The 18,735-nt window shown below is 42.2% G+C and overlaps 1 protein-coding gene across 3 annotated transcripts in view; it reads right to left on the bottom strand.

Moving 5' to 3' along the window:
• kiaa1522 (KIAA1522 ortholog) overlaps window positions 1–18,735 on the bottom strand; it is a 44,644-nt gene that overhangs the window by 8,373 nt on the left and 17,536 nt on the right. For 2 of the 3 annotated variants that reach the window (XM_041240715.1, XM_041240716.1), the window contains 4 exons: window positions 1,812–1,967; window positions 1,605–1,654; window positions 935–1,052; window positions 200–307 (listed from right to left, as the gene is read on the bottom strand). In XM_041240715.1, coding sequence (XP_041096649.1) covers window positions 200–307; window positions 935–1,052; window positions 1,605–1,654; window positions 1,812–1,967 — 432 coding nt within the window. Of the gene's footprint in view, window positions 1–199; window positions 308–934; window positions 1,053–1,604; window positions 1,655–1,811; window positions 1,968–4,424; window positions 5,050–18,735 lie in introns of those variants that run through there. The other variant, XM_041240718.1, reaches the window with a different exon arrangement.

Here is an 18,735-nt window from a genome sequence, read left to right as displayed (position 1 = left end):
ATTAACAGCGAGGTTAAAATACAATTCTAGTAATGTTAAACTGCACTTAAGGGGTGGCAAACGTACTGATGTTAAACAGCAGCTGCACTGGATCCTACACTCTGCAGCATCTGTCTTTCGGTGCACTTACTGGAAATTGGGTTTGTGTTTTCCTTGTGTGGCAAACACCACTTTAACTAAAGAAAGGCGCTGAACGTACCCAGTTCTTTTTGGACGTGTTGAGGTATTCCCATGATTGTGGTTCTTCTGCTTCTCTTCTCTTTCGCTGGTCTGTTCTTGGTGTTGTTGTGTGGTTTGAAAGTTGAGCCTAATCAATAAAAAAAAACACAAAATAAAAAAAAAACATACCGTCAACACACAGTGGAATCTCACATCTTCACATTCTCTGAAGGTGGCGGCTCTTTATTCCTCTGGATTTGTATTATAGGGTTAATACAGAGTTAATAGGACTTCGGATATAGACCCTGTAGAGTATGTCTAAAATAAATCTGCATCAACGACAGGCTCTTTCACAATAAAATGTTTCCCATTGACTTGCTTCTCTGGTTTAACAAACAGGGCTGTACCCTCGCTGTCACAGTTGGGGTCCGTTCCTGGTTTTCAATTCCAAACCCATTTTAAAACGCATTCCCAGTTCCCGTTCCCTTTTAAAACCAGTTCCAACACATCACTGACCATAACTGCAATTAGCAGTATTCTGTTAAAACGAGCTTCTCACAGTGGCAACAAACTGCTTACACTGAAGACACTTTAATTGAGTAACAATCAGCTTTGAATGAAAGCAGTCGAACGATCACAATAAGTATTAATGTTTCTAAAATATCAATTCCTGTTCTTTAGAAGGAATTGAGAATTGATTTTAAAACCAGGATTTGATCCCACCCTGCACCCTGCTGTAGTCACCTCAACCCAGAGCATGCAACCCCATCAGTACCTGTCCGCACCAGCTCTGATCGCAGTGACATTGTGTCTGCCTGGGTGCTTTCTGAAGCCACGGACCTGGCCCTGTCTCGGAACGTGCCTTCATCTTCTGGCTGCAAGGTCCTGGAAGACTGCAGAGGAAACAAAACGGAGGACCGCTTTAAAAGGAGCACCGCTTGAAAAGGAGGACCGCTTGAAAAGGAGGACCGCTTCTCTTGACTGAAGTAAATCAAGGACAGTCAACACCTGTTTTGAGTAATGCCTCAATCTAATCTGAAAGATGCGCAAATCATTTTCAATCACACAGGGTACATTAACAAACAAGTAATGTTGTACAATATGAGCCACACCTACATGTAAGTTCATATAATCAGTTATAGAAATCTGTACATTAATATATTATATATATATATATATATATATATATATATATATATATATATATATATATATATATATATAATCTGTCTCATTAAGAACCAAACTAATTTTGACCCAAAACAATTATTAAAAAAAATAAACAAAAAAAAAAACCCCACATTATTTTACTTTTCCACAAAGAGCTATCTATCAAGTTTTCCTAAACTTTGAGTATAAAATGCTCCTTTAGGAACACAGTATACATCTCAGCCTGGACACTTAATTAAATTTCCGCTCCCTATTTAGTCACACACTCAACTTACTCTGACACTCTGGTCGTCCCCGTGATCCAATCCATTCCCGCTTTGGTTTTCTGAAGGGAGAAAACACATTTATATAAGGCATCAGGAATGTGACGGCCAGAACCGAAACCCAAAGTTAATCTAAAAGAAGGCAGCAACGTCCTGATCAGTCAGGCACTTGACATACCCACACCGCCCCGCTCTCCAAGCTCTCCATCTCAACGCTACCTTGCTGCTGCAGGGACTTGAGCCCCTCCTGGGCCTCGCTGTGCAGGTCCTCCAGGTACTGCGGCCGGCTGCCCGGGTGGAACACATTCTCCTGGTAGTGCTGGGCTGCCTTGTAGTGCACAGTCAGCTTACTGTCATCCTCGGGCTTGGAAATCGCTGTGGGCAAGAATGCAACACAACACCATGATACGCTGTGACAGCTCACCAGCCCTCAGCAAAACCAGAGATCCCTTCCCCTGTGCTCTACACAGGAGGATCAGCGGCACAGAGCACAGCCTATTCTGGGAGCACCTTGGAGAGTTTTGTGGTCGGCTGGAGTAGATTTGCAATGGAAACTCACATCTTGTTGTGCTGGTAGACAGTGGAATTAAAAACACACACACACACACACACACACACACACTATAATACAGTAATATATATATATATATATATATATATATATATATATATATATATATATATATATATATAACACACACACACACACACACACACACACACACACACACACACACAGAATCTTACAAAACAGAGGACAGGCGTGCATGTGAATCTTATATATATATATATATATATATATATATATATATGTATTATATATATATATATATATATATATATATATATGCTTTTAAATCGGGATACACAGATTTTGCAAGCACAACACTTCTGTTTCCTGGTACCCAATCACTGTCTGTGCTGTATTGTATTACGTATGGTACATTTCCACAGATCAGATCAGAGTCTCATTGACATGGCCCGGGAGGGAGTTGGAGCACCACAGCATTGTCCAGTCAACACTCTCCCTTAATCCAGAGCGAGCTACACGAGGACAGAGCAGCACATGCCTGCCTCACAGGCTCAGTGTGGGCTCAGGTCAGGTGACACCCAGCCAATCTCTTTACAGTGGAGTACCTCCCTGTTCCTCAGTTGGATCACAAACCCCTCTCTGATGAAGGAAGCTGGGGGCTGCAGACCAGCACAGGTACAGCTTAATGCCCCATGGGAATTAAACAGCTTAGCCTGAACTGGAATGAAAGATCAAGCTTCTAACTGCAACGCTTTGCAGAGTGTAGAGTACAAAAGGGTTCTTCCATCTTTGGAAGCTGCTAACTGGGGAAAAAAAAAAAAACACATGGTGACGTCAAAAGCACTCTGCATGACTACCTGATAGCAACCAGGCTATAAACCCTCCCACAGTCCTCCATTAAAACACTCCCTCTGCAGCTTCTCTCTCAGTTACAGTAACTTGATCCCGCACAGAGAGGGCACAAAAGCACACCAGGACCAACAGGGAAAAGGAATCCGACATTTCTAAAAGAAGATCAAAAAGAACCTGCACTCCATTAGTAAAGAAATCCAGCGCTCTTAAACTTTTTACCTAGTGAATCAACTCAACAGCACGTATCCTTCGGGAGCATCAAGTAACAGAGAGACAATCAGCAGTGCACCAGTGAGCTAGCAAACCTGTCAGAATGAAAGTTCCAGTACAGAAGAGTCTTTGTGCACCAGTATGCAATGCTAATCCAGTGACTCAGTACTGTACAAGCATTGTGCTGTGTGGGGTGTGACTGGGTGCAGCAGGTACTCTAGAACAATTCAACAAGAACAGAGGCAATCTAGCATCTATTGCTAAACTGGACTATCTTCACTGCTGTTGAGCTGGGCAGACGCATCTAGGGTGTTCAATGCTTATTTGTGTTTGTTCACATGTGCAACCACAGCCCCAGACCTACACTGTAGTTAACCCTTTACAAAAGGTAAAAGGGACATGTGTCCCATAAATGAAAACGATGCAAACTTTCTTATTTTTGCAATGAGGGGCACAAAGCTGGCTTAGTGACAGGTTGGATCTGGTCATGCAAACGTTCAATTCTTTGTGCACCTTAAGGGGTTAAAATATGGCCCTAGGGGTGACGATGCTGTTATTATTATTATTTAAGAAAATTCTTCTTCAATAATTAAAACGTGATGTCAGCAAATCCATTTTAACTTTTTAAAATTAACTTTTTGATCCTTAAAAAAAATAGGACAGAATATATAAAGTCACAAAAACAAATGACTACGCTGCAAAGGTCTAGGTCGACAGTTTGGTTCTCAAGGCTGTTACTGCCTTTCCCGTTCTCTGGGATACAGTTACAGTCTACAGAACCCAAATCAACACAGCACACCTGATGCATAACAAGCCCTCACAAATAACAAACCTTGTCTTTAGTTTACAATTATTGTGGTTAGCAGTCAAGCAATAAACATGCCTTATTTAAATGCATCACTTGCAAAACAACCTCTACAAATTGCAATAAAACAGCATCCAAAACAGTGTCCTACAACGCCTGAGGCACATTATACTGGTAATAAGCTCTATACAGTACAAGCAGGCTTCAAATGCACCAAACCGTCACTGAAGCTTGTTGTTTCATTGCTACTTGTTTACGTTGCTTTCCATCCTTGCATTATGTCATGGCAACTCCACACATAGACCACCTGTCAACCAACACCGGTCCTGCCTTCACTCCCAAAAGCAGCATTACAAATCGACAGCTTTCTCCCTGACGAACTTCAATTAGCAAATGAAGAAGCACAGAAAAAAAAAAAAATAGGTTGACTCACCTTTCTTTTTAAAAATTGACAACAGAGAACGGATGTTTTTACTTAAGAAAACCACCATTGCGGTCCTGGGATGACAAACAAGTAATCCAGTCCAGGAACCCCAGTTTAAAAAGAAGTGCTGTTGAGCAGACAGCTGGAGCAGAGTGACGGGCTGAACTGTCCTCCACAATAGAGCCCTTCTGCGTTCAGCCCTCCCAGCTGCCAGCCTCTCCCTGGCTTCACACCCCCCCTATTGTCCCCCGACACCGGGAGTCCTCACTCGCCTCCCATTAGCACATGCCTCTCCCGGCTCTGGCCCTTGATGGCTGGGGAATACAGATGTTGTCCTTTACTGGGAGAGGTAGCAAGGAAAGGGAGGAGCCGCCTTGCTGCTCTCCAATCCCCTCAAATCAGAACAACAGAAACCCAGAGGCTGCTGGCTGGCTGACACTATTACACAGGAGCGTCCCCCGTGCCCCACTTCAGACTACTCCCTCAGAGTGTGAGAGCTGCTGCTCAATAATCATTCATGGATACAAAAGCAAAATCCCCTGCTTGATGGCTTCCCCCTTCTGTGTGTGCATCTCTCTTTCTCCTCTCTGTCGCTCTCTCTCGCCTGCTTTCTCTTTGCAATCAGTTAGGAGAAATATCACCTCTGCTCAAGGGATTAATGGGCTGATTACAGCTTTGGAAAAATGCAGCGGCCAATGAGAGCGGCACAGGCTGCACAAGAAGAGACTCGTAATCCCCAAGGCGCCCCAGCTGAGCTCAGCACAGCCAAGGCAGCAGTGGAGCAGAGCTGGTGTTCAGACTGGCACAGGGAGCGGAAGGTACCGATTGCAACGCTCTTTAGCACCAGCTCTGTTTTCCTAGATCATGCATTGTTACAGCCCCCCCCCCCCCCCCGCTCTGCACTGTGCAGTCTATTGTCTGATCTCTTCTTATAAACCAACACTTCTAAATATAAAGCAATATAATCTCATCTCTCTTTGCATGATCTTTTGGTTTAAGTGCACCAGGGGGCAGGTAAGACAAGATGCCCTCTGATGCACTTCACCTCTGTGCCATCTTGAGAAACAGCATCAGGGAGCACAGGGGTCCGGAATACCAGAGCTGTGCCCGAATGCAGGCTGACCCATTGGCATCTTCATAAGGAAACAGTTGGCATGTTAGGCACAGTACAGAGATGCTGGACTGCGTCACAATACTGCACAACTGAAAACCGCAATCAGCCTTGAGGTGTCCCTGTAGGCATGCTTCTGCTTTCTAATCTTATCCCGAGGAAGGTGTAGTGCTCAGTACACTGTGCTAACAGCAAACATTTCTGACAGCATTCCCCTACACAACTGAGTAAATCCACCTGGACTTCAACAAACCACTCCTTGTTGTGAAATAATAATTACTCCACCTACTCTTCCAGAAAGACCAGCCATACTTATTTTTCTAAATTATGTTACATTTATTATCAGCCTACACACTGTACATTAACAGTCATGACACACTGTTGGCTCCATTTTCATTGCATAAACAATTTGAGAATAATAACTTAATATATATTTTTTTCCATTTAAAAGATTATTATATTGTTTACTAAATCAACTACCAACTTGCATTTACATACACCAATTAAAAGAACTTGACTGCTTTATTGAACGTGGATAGTTAAGATTGCATACAACGGAACAGAAAAAAAAAAAAAAAAAGACACTTCTCCCATAGCTTTCCCTGGCTCAGTCTCCTCTTTCCAATACACAGGTAATGCAATTTTAAAATCCAAGTTCATTCTCTCCAGGAATTCACGTCACACCCGCTATCCCAACACATTTCCGAGATGTGGTTAAGAAAGTCTGATCCTGAATGGTGGGGATGCAGCTCTGTGCTACAGCAGGATGTAAATCTCCTCGAGCGATAAGTTTGCAAGTGCCCCTCTAGTACGAACGCGCAAAATCAGAAATCATGCCTGCAAATTCATGGCCAAGTAAAACAATTCAATATCAAGCCTTCTGGGTCTGACCGCAGAATGTAGAAGCTGATTATGATCAGCAAAGCGTAGGTCTTAAATACCATAAGAGAAAGTGTCAACTTTAATATAAACCTGGACGTGCACACATTGAAGTCAGTGGCTTAGCTGTCCTTAGTCAACAAGAGTATGTGCGTAACTCTGACTGGCAATAGCTGGATTAGAGACAGACCATAACAGAATTACTCTGGGAGATTTAATGAACAAGCGCTTCTAGCTGTTGCACATTACATCTCCTGCACTACGGGAGTCTGTGAAGCAGAGGCCTCCCTGCCGCATGGCTAGCGATGGATAATAAAGCACAGATTTTCTGCTTCTTTGGGGCGAGTTTAGAAGGCAGCAGGACAGTATTGTTCCGTGGGATGAATATTCATCAGCGCTCCCGTGAAATGGCAGCTCAACCACCGCGCCATCTGGCACACGGCAAGCCCGGCACTCCGGAATCCTGCGGGGAATCTCCGAGCATCTCTGACAGCGCACATTCCAGCAGACCCTGGCCAGCGTAACACATGAGCCATCTGTCTAACTGCCTGCCTGTGCTGGTTAAGAATGATTCTGCTACCGTTTACATACTGGGGAGCACTGCTTTCGACAACTGCACGGCTCGTCAGTACTTTATTTCTGTTGACGTATTTGAAGGCGAATTTCAGTCTTCAGATTTGGAAAAAATATTCAGGCTATATCAAATCAAAAGAAATATGAAAATGAGATCTCTGTATTTAATCAGAATATATTTAAAATAATATATTTGTTATATGTACACACACTGTCGCAGGGCCAAACAACACTGATTATTACACTTTCTGTAAATACAGAAAATATACAAGCAAAAACACTTGCAATACCTTATGTGTATTGAGTATGAGCAGCATGTAGCAGTCTATAGAAAAAGCTTAGGCAACAAGACAATACACACACCAGGCTGTGTAAAAATGAAAAAAGGGTTTCCTTTAACATTACCATGGGCATACAAATCATCACTATAAAAACAGATTTGTTTTTGTCTGGCCTGCCAGTAAGCTACACTGCTACAAGAACAGGAACAGTGCGGGGGATGCAGATTGTCCAGTACTTGATGGGTGTGGAGTGTACATTATGCCTGCTTTCAAAACGTGGAGATGTGTACAACACTGGCTGTCGACAGGGTATTAGGAGAAGACTGGCTGGCAGCCTACAACAGAAAACAAAAGGGCTGGCTCCCCCATTCTTCACAGCTCTGTCCAATTGCAGTGTGCTGCCGATCAATACAAAGTGCCTGCAGTCAAGGACAGGTCACTGAACCGCGAGTCCACTGCACACAGTTTGACCTTTAACCCTCTCGTGGTCTGATCAGGAATTGCTCAGCACTCTGTCAATAGACTGCAGGCCTTTTGACTGGAAAGCCCCCCCCCCTCCCCCCGTTCATTTCCAGTTGATCACCTCTAACTGTGTTTCAATAGCAGACAGACAGCCCTAATGCGGTGCCCAGGAAACGCCTAGCAACAATGTGTTTCATTCATTTCCAGAACTTCAGGAAATCAGGAAAAAAAACGTGCTTAATGATCGTTTCTCAGCTCTCCCGACGTACATGCAAACATTTTTGTTTTCCTCCCCTGAAGGCAGCGATTCTGTGAGCATGCTGCACACCTCCTGGGTCACAAAATCGCCAAGAGGACTCCAGACAGCGCATTCTACAAACCCACCAATGGGTGCCGCTGTTGCACACTTCCTATGGTGTTTTTTTTTACCCTGTAACTTTAGTAGAACAATGTGTTGCCTAAAATTATAGCTAAGACTTTTTTCTTTCGATTCATAAATTGATACCCTGGAGAGACTGTATCTTTCAACAAAGACCTAATATTACATCAATAACTCCCAAGGTTACAATTTTTTTTTGCCTTTTAAAATTTTGCTTTTGATGTCTACCAAGGTGCGAACCGGCATACTCTATAAAGTACACTGTTTTCTACTACGATTTCTTTGGGTCTCAATTATCAGTAGTTAAAAGGGGATTAACATCCAGAAGAGGATTATTTGAAACATATTATATATGCATTTAGGAAATCAAAAACAGTGGATTAGTTTTTTCAACCCTTCTCATTGTCTACCCAATGGCAGAAATGCACAGAGGAAAACACTGGTGCTTATCTTGCTGTTCAAACACTGGGAGTCAAGTACAGTACAGCTCCTTCCTTAGCAGTTAGCAGTGCCTTCTTTAGGGCACTGTTTCTTACAGTTTTACCTTAAGACCTCCGACGGTGGGTTTTGAACAATCCTTTGGGGCAGCACCGAGCAGCCAGTGAACTCAAGAACAGTTTCACAATACCACAAGGACCTGATGTTGCAAGCTCCAAAAAACCCTGAACTGCTCAAGCATCAGGACTTCATAGTAACAATTACCTTTAACAATCTTTAACCAAGCTCCAGACGAGTTTAATCTTGCTAAACCCAGAAACAAACAGGGAGTGGTGTGAGGAGGCAGCTACTATTCCACACTGGCACTCACTGTTTGCTCATGAGATGCCCAGTCAGGGTATGTTTCTTGTTGCTATTTTCATTCCCCTGGATTACTGGATGCTTTTTCAGGACGTAGACAGAAGGGCAGGTGTGCTAGCTCTGTGAGACCAATGCCAAGGACAAGCTACTGTGCTCCTCTCCCTCCCTGCATTAGCTTTGAGAAATCAATGGAGCGATTGTTAATGTGTTCAGATGTGTGTCCCTGTGTACATGTGTGAGTGTGCAACAATCTCTATGGTGCTGGAGCCGGTGAAACGCTGTTTAGAAGTCCAGGTTTATTTTCTTCTTCAGTGCAATTGTTACTCTAACTCTTATGGAATAACAGTCTCACTGAGAACACTTCTGATTCACTTCTGTGCATACGCTACTATGGTTTAGTTCTCTTAAGCTTAATTGTACAGCAAAACCAAAGAGAAAAGAAGAGATAAACTGCTATACCCTAATCTTAGAGGCTACAGCAATGCCAATATGTAAAATAAAGACTGCACATTTCTATAGACAGAGGCTATTCACAGTGCCTGAAACTGGACCGGGTTCACCGAGAGGTAAATCTCCTTAGAGTATGAGAAGCTCAGTCTAAAAACCAAGAGGAGGATGAAGCAGCTAAAAGGAATTTAATTAACTTACACCCCACACCATGCGCTCTCAGATACAGCCTGGTAGCCCCATCCCTGAATCTTACTAATCCGCAGAGGAATGCATTCATTTCACCTTTAATGCACCTGTTAAGAGCTCACAATCACGTATCAGTAGCTACTGTAACAGAAGAGATTTGCTTTTGCACGGTTTAATTATACATGGCTCCCGTTTCCAGCAGGGAGACTCGATTCACTTGTGACTTGGAGGGTTAAACTCATTAACGGTATCTCGGTAACGTGCAAAGCTGTCTAATGAAGCAGCTGAGCGCTTCCGATTTCCTTCACGTCACTCGTGATGTGGTTTGAGCAGCGATGGGTCCCAGCTTCTTACTATTAATATCTGCAGGCGCTGCAATCAGACATTCACTCCCTTATCTCCTATTGCCAGCCCAGCTCACCCTGGCCCACAGTGTGCACATGCTATCAAGGTCTCGCAGGGCTTATATATTTATAGATACATATATCTTTTTTTCACATATTTAAAAGATTATATCTTTTTTTAAAAGACCATGCTGTGTCTCTTGTATTTATAGTTTGAAAAATGCACTGTCATAACCAGGGAAGAATTTGGTAAAGAACTCTAATGAAAGCTGACCACAGTATTTTCACATGCTTTCCCCTTGTTATATTATGCATTTACCGTTACAAACAGAGCATTCATTATTAACAAAGGGATGGGAACGAAAACCCTTTACTTCAAATACTTTGCAATGTAGAATTCATGAAACCTTTTGGAATATAGGTGAGAAACTGCAGAGATTGCTTTAACAAAGCAGATTTATAAAATCGGTGAGAATTTCAGCACAGAATTTGTAACACATTAAAAAAGTGCTTTGGACTGAGACATCCTGCAATCCAGCCCTATACTGTACAGCAGATGAACTCACAGACTATCATGACACTTTGTAGTGTCAATGTAGAAGAACTTATTTTTTATTAAAACTTGGTCCTCTGCTTTGCCACATCTATTTATCCCAGCACAGATTGCAATATGGGAGCAACCAAAGTGGGGCCAGCTTTCTGACTGCAATCCTCCCCAAGCAAAGCTTGGCAATCTGCACCCTGATAACATGCGCATTCAGAGCAGCACCGACAGTACAAGAAACACAGAGACACAGCTGCACTTCTCCAAAACAGCCTACTGCTGTAAACAACCATCAAGCAAATAAGCAAGGCAAACCCGGCTCTGCAAGTTACGTCATCGTCTAATTATTCCTCCTGGTCTCAAGTGATGGCAGAAGCACTGAAGTGCAAAGCAGGTCTCTGCTTTTCCACTAACAGCAAGGGCTGTTCTTTCCATGACTAACAGTCCACAGCATCAAGCAGCAGCATGTTCATCCTGTACAGCATGTCCTGCTGATGTATTTCTTGCATGCACAAGGGGCTGGTTAATGGAGACACTGCTGTTCGAGATGTACATGCATAAAGGATAGCCATGATTCTCAGCGCTGCAGTATTGAGACCGCTGGGGGGAGCGTAACACTTTTTAAAATGCACCTGGATGTGAGGATTGCAATAGAAACACGGGACAGATCTTGCAATAGATAACTCTGATATTTCAGAACCTTACGAAACCTTCAAAAAGTACGGATTAATTAGCCATTGGATACAGTGCTTTGCAATAATATCTCACAAGAATGCAGACCAACACGTGACAAAGCATTTGGTACTGCGCATTTTGAAGAGCAGTGTTTACTATATAAAACCAACCATGTGACGGAGTGGTTAGCACACTTGTGATGCTGCAAAGTGGAAGGTGTGATCACGATATTTACATATAAATAAAACAGAGCTAAATAAAGAGCCCAGACACACCACCACAGAAGGACAGAGCTCTGCACAGCCAATAAGAGAACCCAGAAACTTCACACCAGCACAACAGATCCATCAAGTTACAATAAAGCAGACCACATAATTTCACCAATGAGAAAAAGTTAAATTTAGTACAGTGGGGTCCAGCTGGCACTGCAGTGAGAAAGCATGCAAGCATACAATGTATGGTTATAAGAAAGTTAAAAATCAACTGCGACAACGTGGTCCAAGACAGCAAGTCAAAGAGACAACCCTGCAAAGCTCAATGAAATCACTGCACTGTAAAGAAACAGGTTCAGATACTACATTCCAGCCAGCTCTTGTCATAACTGTTTACTTTGTTAAATACCAAAATCTGCACTTTATTCATTTTTAGGGTTGAAATGGAGTGAATATTAAAAATGACAAAATCCAGATCAAAAGACTTTGCACTTTAAAACCAAACAAGAAACGAGAGAGAAGGAAGATAGTCTGTCTTGCACATTTTTTAAAAATAAGATTTGTCCCCACATGTGAAATAAATCAACCCTCTAAAGCTGTCACCACTTCACTAAAACTGTCGCTGGACTGCTTTCCAGGGCTTTCGTTCTTTGTTTCATCAGTGACATGCGTCTGGCTGCAGCCTGATGCTGATGTATTGTGTTACGAAAACCATGTGTACTGCAATGCAGCCTATTCATTACAAGCCAGCGTGGAATGAGCAATCCAGGAGAGATCCACCCTGTAGCAATTACTGTAACCAGACCCCTGCAGAGAGCCAACAAGGACTGGAATACACTACAGGAACAAAGGTCACGCTGCAGGACTATGACGGCATGCTTTGCACAAACCCCTTGCTTACTACAAAATCTTGAAAGGTAATCATCCCATCTTCAAACATGCAATAGATTTTAACCACCAATACGACAGCAACCAGCGGGGCTTAGGCACTGATAACGGCCTTTTCAGATACATACATTTTACACACAGTATCACAGAATTGGAAGCCTGGACTTATTTAACAGGGCCAGTATTCTGTTATTAATGCAACACTTTGTCTGACCGATAACATACCTGACTCGGGGTCGATTTGAGCATCCTGCCAGGATAAGACAGCACTGGATCCGTTTAGCTTTCTACAGCGCTGGGGTATGCCGTGGATTGCATGATACAGCACCATTGAGTGGAGATGTTTGTTTTCTGTAGTTGAAACTTGTGCCATGCTTTACCTAGTTTCTTAATATGGTTTTTAAACAAGATCTTGTAAATTTGTTGGTGGCCGTTACATTGCTTGAAGGACACTGAACACAAACATATCCATCAGAAACAAGTTTCTCCATTAACCACGTCGGCCTATTGACAGAAAATGCTGGATACTGTTAATGATGTGAATCTACTCGAGGGATGGGTAGGGGGGCAACTAACTTCTCGTTAGAAAAATGCAGAATTCAGGACATGCAAATTGTAACATTACTTACGTGGAGGTTTAGTGAATGTGGTGCTTTGTGCTCCCATGCCCAGCCCAAGAGTCTATGCAAAGCACACTCATTCAAACAGCATGTAAATTCATTGATACTGGAGGTAAAACCGTACCTAATGGAGCCAGATAGCCATACGCTCCTGTGGCTCGGCTCACCGCAGTGGTTTCATATACATTTCCCATGGGAATGAGAAGCGGTTCATCTCCTTAAAAAGCGCTGTCTCAGACTCACTTCCAAGCTCTTTCTCATCAACGTTTCCCCCCAAACTAGACATGAATCACATGGGGACCATTAAACACTTCTGTGCCTGACTTAGGTCTTTTGCAACATTTTTTACAACAGCAGATCATGAGTACAAAGCTTTGGTTTTGTGATTTATAAAAAGTCATTATGTTGTGTGTAGGGTGTGTCTTATTGTCACAGAAAGCAGACACCCTAAATAGAACACATTGATTACCATTACTTGGTTTTGATCACCATTATTTGGTTTTGATCTGAGAAATATGCTTTCATGTTTTTTTTTTTTTGCTCGACACATGGGGGCTGGCTCAAGGGGGGGGTGCCGTTATGTGGATGGATGTCTGAGCTTGCTGATTCCTGCACAGGCAGCCCAGCAGGTTTCCACTACAAATACTTACATCTCCAAGCCAGGGCCAATCCGTTTAGATAAAGCTGTCAAGTCGGAAATCAACCTTGCTTGGGAGAACCCAAAAGAAGCCTGCCTGGCCCGCCACACTGAAATACTCTACACAACCCCTGCCAGCTTCAGTCAAGGGTAGAGATGTGTGATAATGAATACATCAATACAAAAAAACATGACTGTGTGATCGTGGCTTAAAATAGCCTACCTGCTGTCCTAGACAGCAGTGAATTTTAGAAAGACGGCTACAACATTAGACAAATGTTGTCAATAAATGTTATAACACACAAGGCTTCCTCAGACCGTATATCTAATTTCATAACCAAGTTTATTTTTCCGTACAAGTGAGAAACGTCCACTGTTTGATACATTACTGAGTGCGTTCAGTACGACTCTCTACTTCTGCTTTGATCAATAGCCATGCCTGCTTACTAATTCAACAAAACTTTAGGTCATGAAAAGATCGTGGGGAAGCATATCCAAGTTGCACAGGCTTCAGTGCACAATGTATCACTTACACAGCGCAACCCCATGATGCTTCCCCTCATTTAGCCTCAAGGAGTATTTTCAGTAGCAATTTTTTGCTGGAATAGTCAGTCAACAGGACGGATAACAATCTAAGGATGAAGAACAATACAGAATCATACACCGATACAACCCATGGGGTGAAAGTGTAGTAAATGAGTCTACAGGCTGCAAGAGAAATGCTATCATGCAATGCATCATTAAGCTAGGGTTGACTTTCACGGAAATCGCGCTCCGCATCCATGTCAGCTCGGAACAATCACTTTTCTTTAACAAGCAGCTCCAGGCGCCAGTAAACAGGAAGACAGAACCTGATCCGATTGTGAGCCTTGCAAGTTAGCTTGTAGCTTAGGGCTAATTTCTAAAAAAGGGGGTCAATTTCCAAAAAAGGGGCGATCAATTCCAAAAAAAAAATTAAAAATACTGAAGCAGAATAGGAGACTAAGTTACTGCTGCCCTAGCAATTAGTTTAGGCACTTTTTTCGAAATGATTGTATATTTCTAAAAAGAAAAGGTTTGGGAGTCTTCATAATCTGCATTGTTGTTTCCTGTGCAAGAGTATCATTTTCATTCTGCCCAAAATCCATTTTGCTGCCTGTCCACGGAGCTCCTTGCCAGCAGCCTTGCTCTTTATAACGTCTACAATAAGGAAACACTTTAAGACTTTCCAAGTGAAGGAACACACTTTCAGGGCACGACATACCTTGGACTACAATTCCACAGATTTCATACCGCACTGCTATAACCTTTAAAAACAAAAGCCTGTTGTGCTTCATTATCTCAGCTCATTCCATTCTGATTACTTCCTAACCATGAGTCAGTACATCAAGTTATTTATTAATATAATACTGAGGGGGGTTACAGAGAGCAGAGTTTCAGACTGAATGCACTGGTTTGCATCAGCACGTTGTACAGTGATGTCCCTTATCAATAATAACACTTTCATGCAATGAAACGTCCCATAGCACTTCTAGTAGGGGTACAGGATTTAACCCACCACACTCGTACAGAGGGCTCACATTATCCTGGAACACTCTGCGCTAATTTGCAGGATTACACCCAGATGCAACCTGAACTGTCCATAAGAGGCTATGATAAAAGTTAGGAATTGACTGGAAGTTTGTTGTGCACAGTACAGCTCACACCTCAGTGAACTCAAACAGGGGTGGGAACATTTTGTTTCTGTTAGTGCACAGGGTTTCCATAACAATGCACAACAAACTGCAACACGATACACACTGGGCTGGATTAAACTGATTTCACAATATTTCATAAGGGCTTTATTTAAACAACTAATTGATTATATGATTTCATACACATGCTCATGCACTACAGTGATTGCAATACTATTAGCAATACTGATTGGGATGTTGCGGGATCTCAAAAGCCAAGCAAGGCTAGGGCTGGTCAGTACACACCCCTCTAAAGGAATGCCTCTGTTTCCAGCACAAGCTGGAAGGTCAGAGACAAAACTTTAAGATGAATGCTGTGTTTTAAAATCCCTGTTTTGCATTGAAGGTAATGGCGATTATCTAATCTTACAATATGCAGTACTTACACATTTAAATCATGGTTTTATGGACAAGCCCAGGCAAGTTTGATTAGTTTTATTTGGAAAGGAAAACCAAGTAAAAAAAAAATAATACAATCAGGCTTTACGTTGCACACAATCAATTAAAAGTTAAAAACAATATTTATATTTTTTGTTTTGCATGCAACAAAGCTTGCAGATGACATTCATAGTGACTCTGCTGCTGCAGCAAGACAAGCTGAAAAGAAAAGGGATAGCTTGTGTCTCTGCAGATAAAACCTTTTGGGAATGCTATCAAAGTAAAATAAGCAAGGGAAGCCGTGTGCATGGAAAATGATTAGGGGCGCTACAGTTTAACTGCACCCCGCCCACAGGTTAGCTCCACAGATGATTAGTTTCAATCCTGCAGTTTCAATTCCGCGTACAAAAAAACCCAACAACACTGTGATCAGATTACAAAGACTCAGCTGAGTGGCTTCCTGCACACTTTCAAATCGATTTTAAGAATCCGTTCCAAAAAAAACACCACACAATGATCATCTGTGGCAGGGCTGCAGTCCATCTCAGAGATCCTGGTTACTGAACACAGACTATACCAGGCCCTGGACTCGAATCTGGAATGAGACAGAATCGTCCACCTCTTTACCTCCAGACTTGCAGAAGAGACTGGAGCATTTTTTCAAGTACTGTACTTACCACCCCACAGCACCTTTATCCAGTTCAGCTGAACTTCTCTCAGATGCTTCAGATTATGAAATAAACAACATTAGATGGAAGCTAATTTGCAGGAGGCCTCCATGTAATACGATTTACAGAGCCCGAGTCTCTCCTCCTTCTAAACTATATATTCTATATATAGAGTATCAGACGGGCCTCTTCAGTGAGTTACAGGACAATAATTCCATCTAGGGTTTACGTAATGTCAGGCCGTTAGGTGGAGTTTATAAACTAACAGAAACCCCCGAGATGGAATTGTTTCCCTGTAATTCACTGAAGCCCATCTATTTTATAATACATGGATATTAGTATCTGTTTAAAAAAAAAAAGACTTCAGATTTTGTGTTTGAAAGTGGTCTCGAGGTGCACATGAGTCCAATGGGTCAAAGATCAAATATAATCTTCTAGAGCAGGGGTTCCCAAGCTGTGGACACAGTCCCGGTGGGGCCACCGGGAGGAATGACATTCTATGTGGTTTCTTCTATTAATAGTGAAAAGCAGGCACCATCGGCAGCTGTAACTGCAGAAAAATAAAAGTGTAACAAGGGGGTCTTGCCGGACTGTCAATCAAAAGCAGAAATTCACAAATCAGAGCGAAGATTGCCTACCTGTAGGTGGGATGTAAAGCGAGACTTCTGACAATAGGGCAGTGTTAAGGTCATGTGATCGCTCTGCTGGCAGATGTAAAAAGTGCATTCAGTGTCGTGTTGATTTCCTATCAATATGTGTTTTTAATGGTTTTACCTTTGGTTAGTTCGTAATGAGAACTGCACTTTTTCCTGGGATTAAAAAAAAAAAAAAAAACCTTGCTGAGAAGTGGAAGAGACACAGATTCCCAGCCTCGTGTCCTCAGCGGGTCTTGTCAAAGCCTGTTTTTGTAGACTTGAATCGGATCCTTCATGTCAAAACACTGACATTTTCAATTTTCAACAACATGCTTGAGCAAAAAACACCTTTAGTTTGAATCATCTTTATCCAGCTGACGTGCAGTACACAGCGTCACAGACAGTATTTGAAACCAATAACCATTTAAATGATATGTTGCTACTAAACCCGCGATTCAACAGATAATCCTATCAGATCTTTTTGTATTTCCTTCTTTATATTCACTCCATGCCTTTTTTAGGTTGTCTCTAATCTTCAAAGGCCACTCAAATAAAGCCCCTCTGAATCAAAGATGAAATAACATTCATTTGATCTTTTGACACTCCTAGAAACGGGCAACGACTGTAGAAACAAAATAATAGGTATCCCCAAAATGTTTGTGTCTGGTAATTAAAGCACACGTAACTCACAAACTTGGGATACCTGGTTATTATTACCAGACTAGGCTTATACAGAGGCGTGCCAAACTTGAAAACAGTCTCTCAATCTGTTTAGTCACTGGACCATATGGCATCTGTATTAAGGGGCCACGTGGAGTTTAAAGTTTACAAAGCCATGTGAAGTGAAGGGAAGTAAGACATAATGAGGATTAAAATGAGGTAACTAGATAATACATGATAGCAGTGCATGCTAAGAATCACCGGTATTTTCAGTGTTAGTTAAATAGATCGATGCCAGTGTTGGTTGGTTGGGTGGGCCAATAGAATCACAAAGTGTCCTGGGATTCAGATTTGTTTTTCCGTGCTCTTCGCTTGGCACACAGACATGTTGTTTGGAAGCAGCAGATGATCTGCTCCTAACAGTGCATGTCTGGTACTGACAGAAGGGGCAGTTGCCGGTTCCCAGGAACGAGTCACTGTCTGCTGAGAGACACGCAGTACAAATCGATTCATACCGGCAGCTAATGGGCGGAGGGCAGGGCAACGACTCACAACTCAGAAGAGTTACTGAGTCACGATGCCAAGACACGACGGTACTACAGTACGTCAGACACTGTGAAGTTTAAAGTTTACTCACAGATATAAAAAGCAAGGGGATTCCTTTACTAAAAAAAGCATGCTCTTGTATTACCGTGTTCTGCGCCACGTGAAAAAAATATGAACCTTTTCTAAAAAAAATTTACCAACTGGTACAGTGTTCCTACATCTCCGACAGTACTGTGTGTTAATCCAAATCCCCATAATATTATAGTTCTACATTTGTGTACAGATCCAGTACTGTAGGTACAGTCTTCTTAAAAGCTTGATGTTGCATTTCAGTTGGGATACCAGGAGGTGAAAATGAAACAAAAAAGGACAACAAAAAGATCATTGTCACAACAGATTTCCAGCCTAATTTACTTTGAAAAAGATGTTTTTAAAAAAAAAAAAAAAAAAAAAAAAAAAAAAAAAAAAAAAGCATAAACGGAAAGTCTGTAGAGTTTTGCACGATCTTGGCACCCTTCTAGTTTTCTTCCCCCTCTGTGTGTGTGTTTGTTTTTGGGAGGTATTGTTGCGTTTCTATGCACCATTTTTTTTTTTATTTGGTAGGGGAAGAACAGCAAAATCATGTAAATGCTCTTGCCTGCAGCAGAACAGTGTTTTAATGTGATCACATATCCCACACCAC

Source organism: Polyodon spathula, unplaced genomic scaffold, assembly GCF_017654505.1.
Source record: "Polyodon spathula isolate WHYD16114869_AA unplaced genomic scaffold, ASM1765450v1 scaffolds_666, whole genome shotgun sequence".
Lineage (NCBI taxonomy): Eukaryota > Metazoa > Chordata > Actinopteri > Acipenseriformes > Polyodontidae > Polyodon > Polyodon spathula.
The sequence above is the reverse complement of the archived record's forward strand: the minus strand, read 5'-3'. Positions and strand labels throughout refer to the sequence as shown.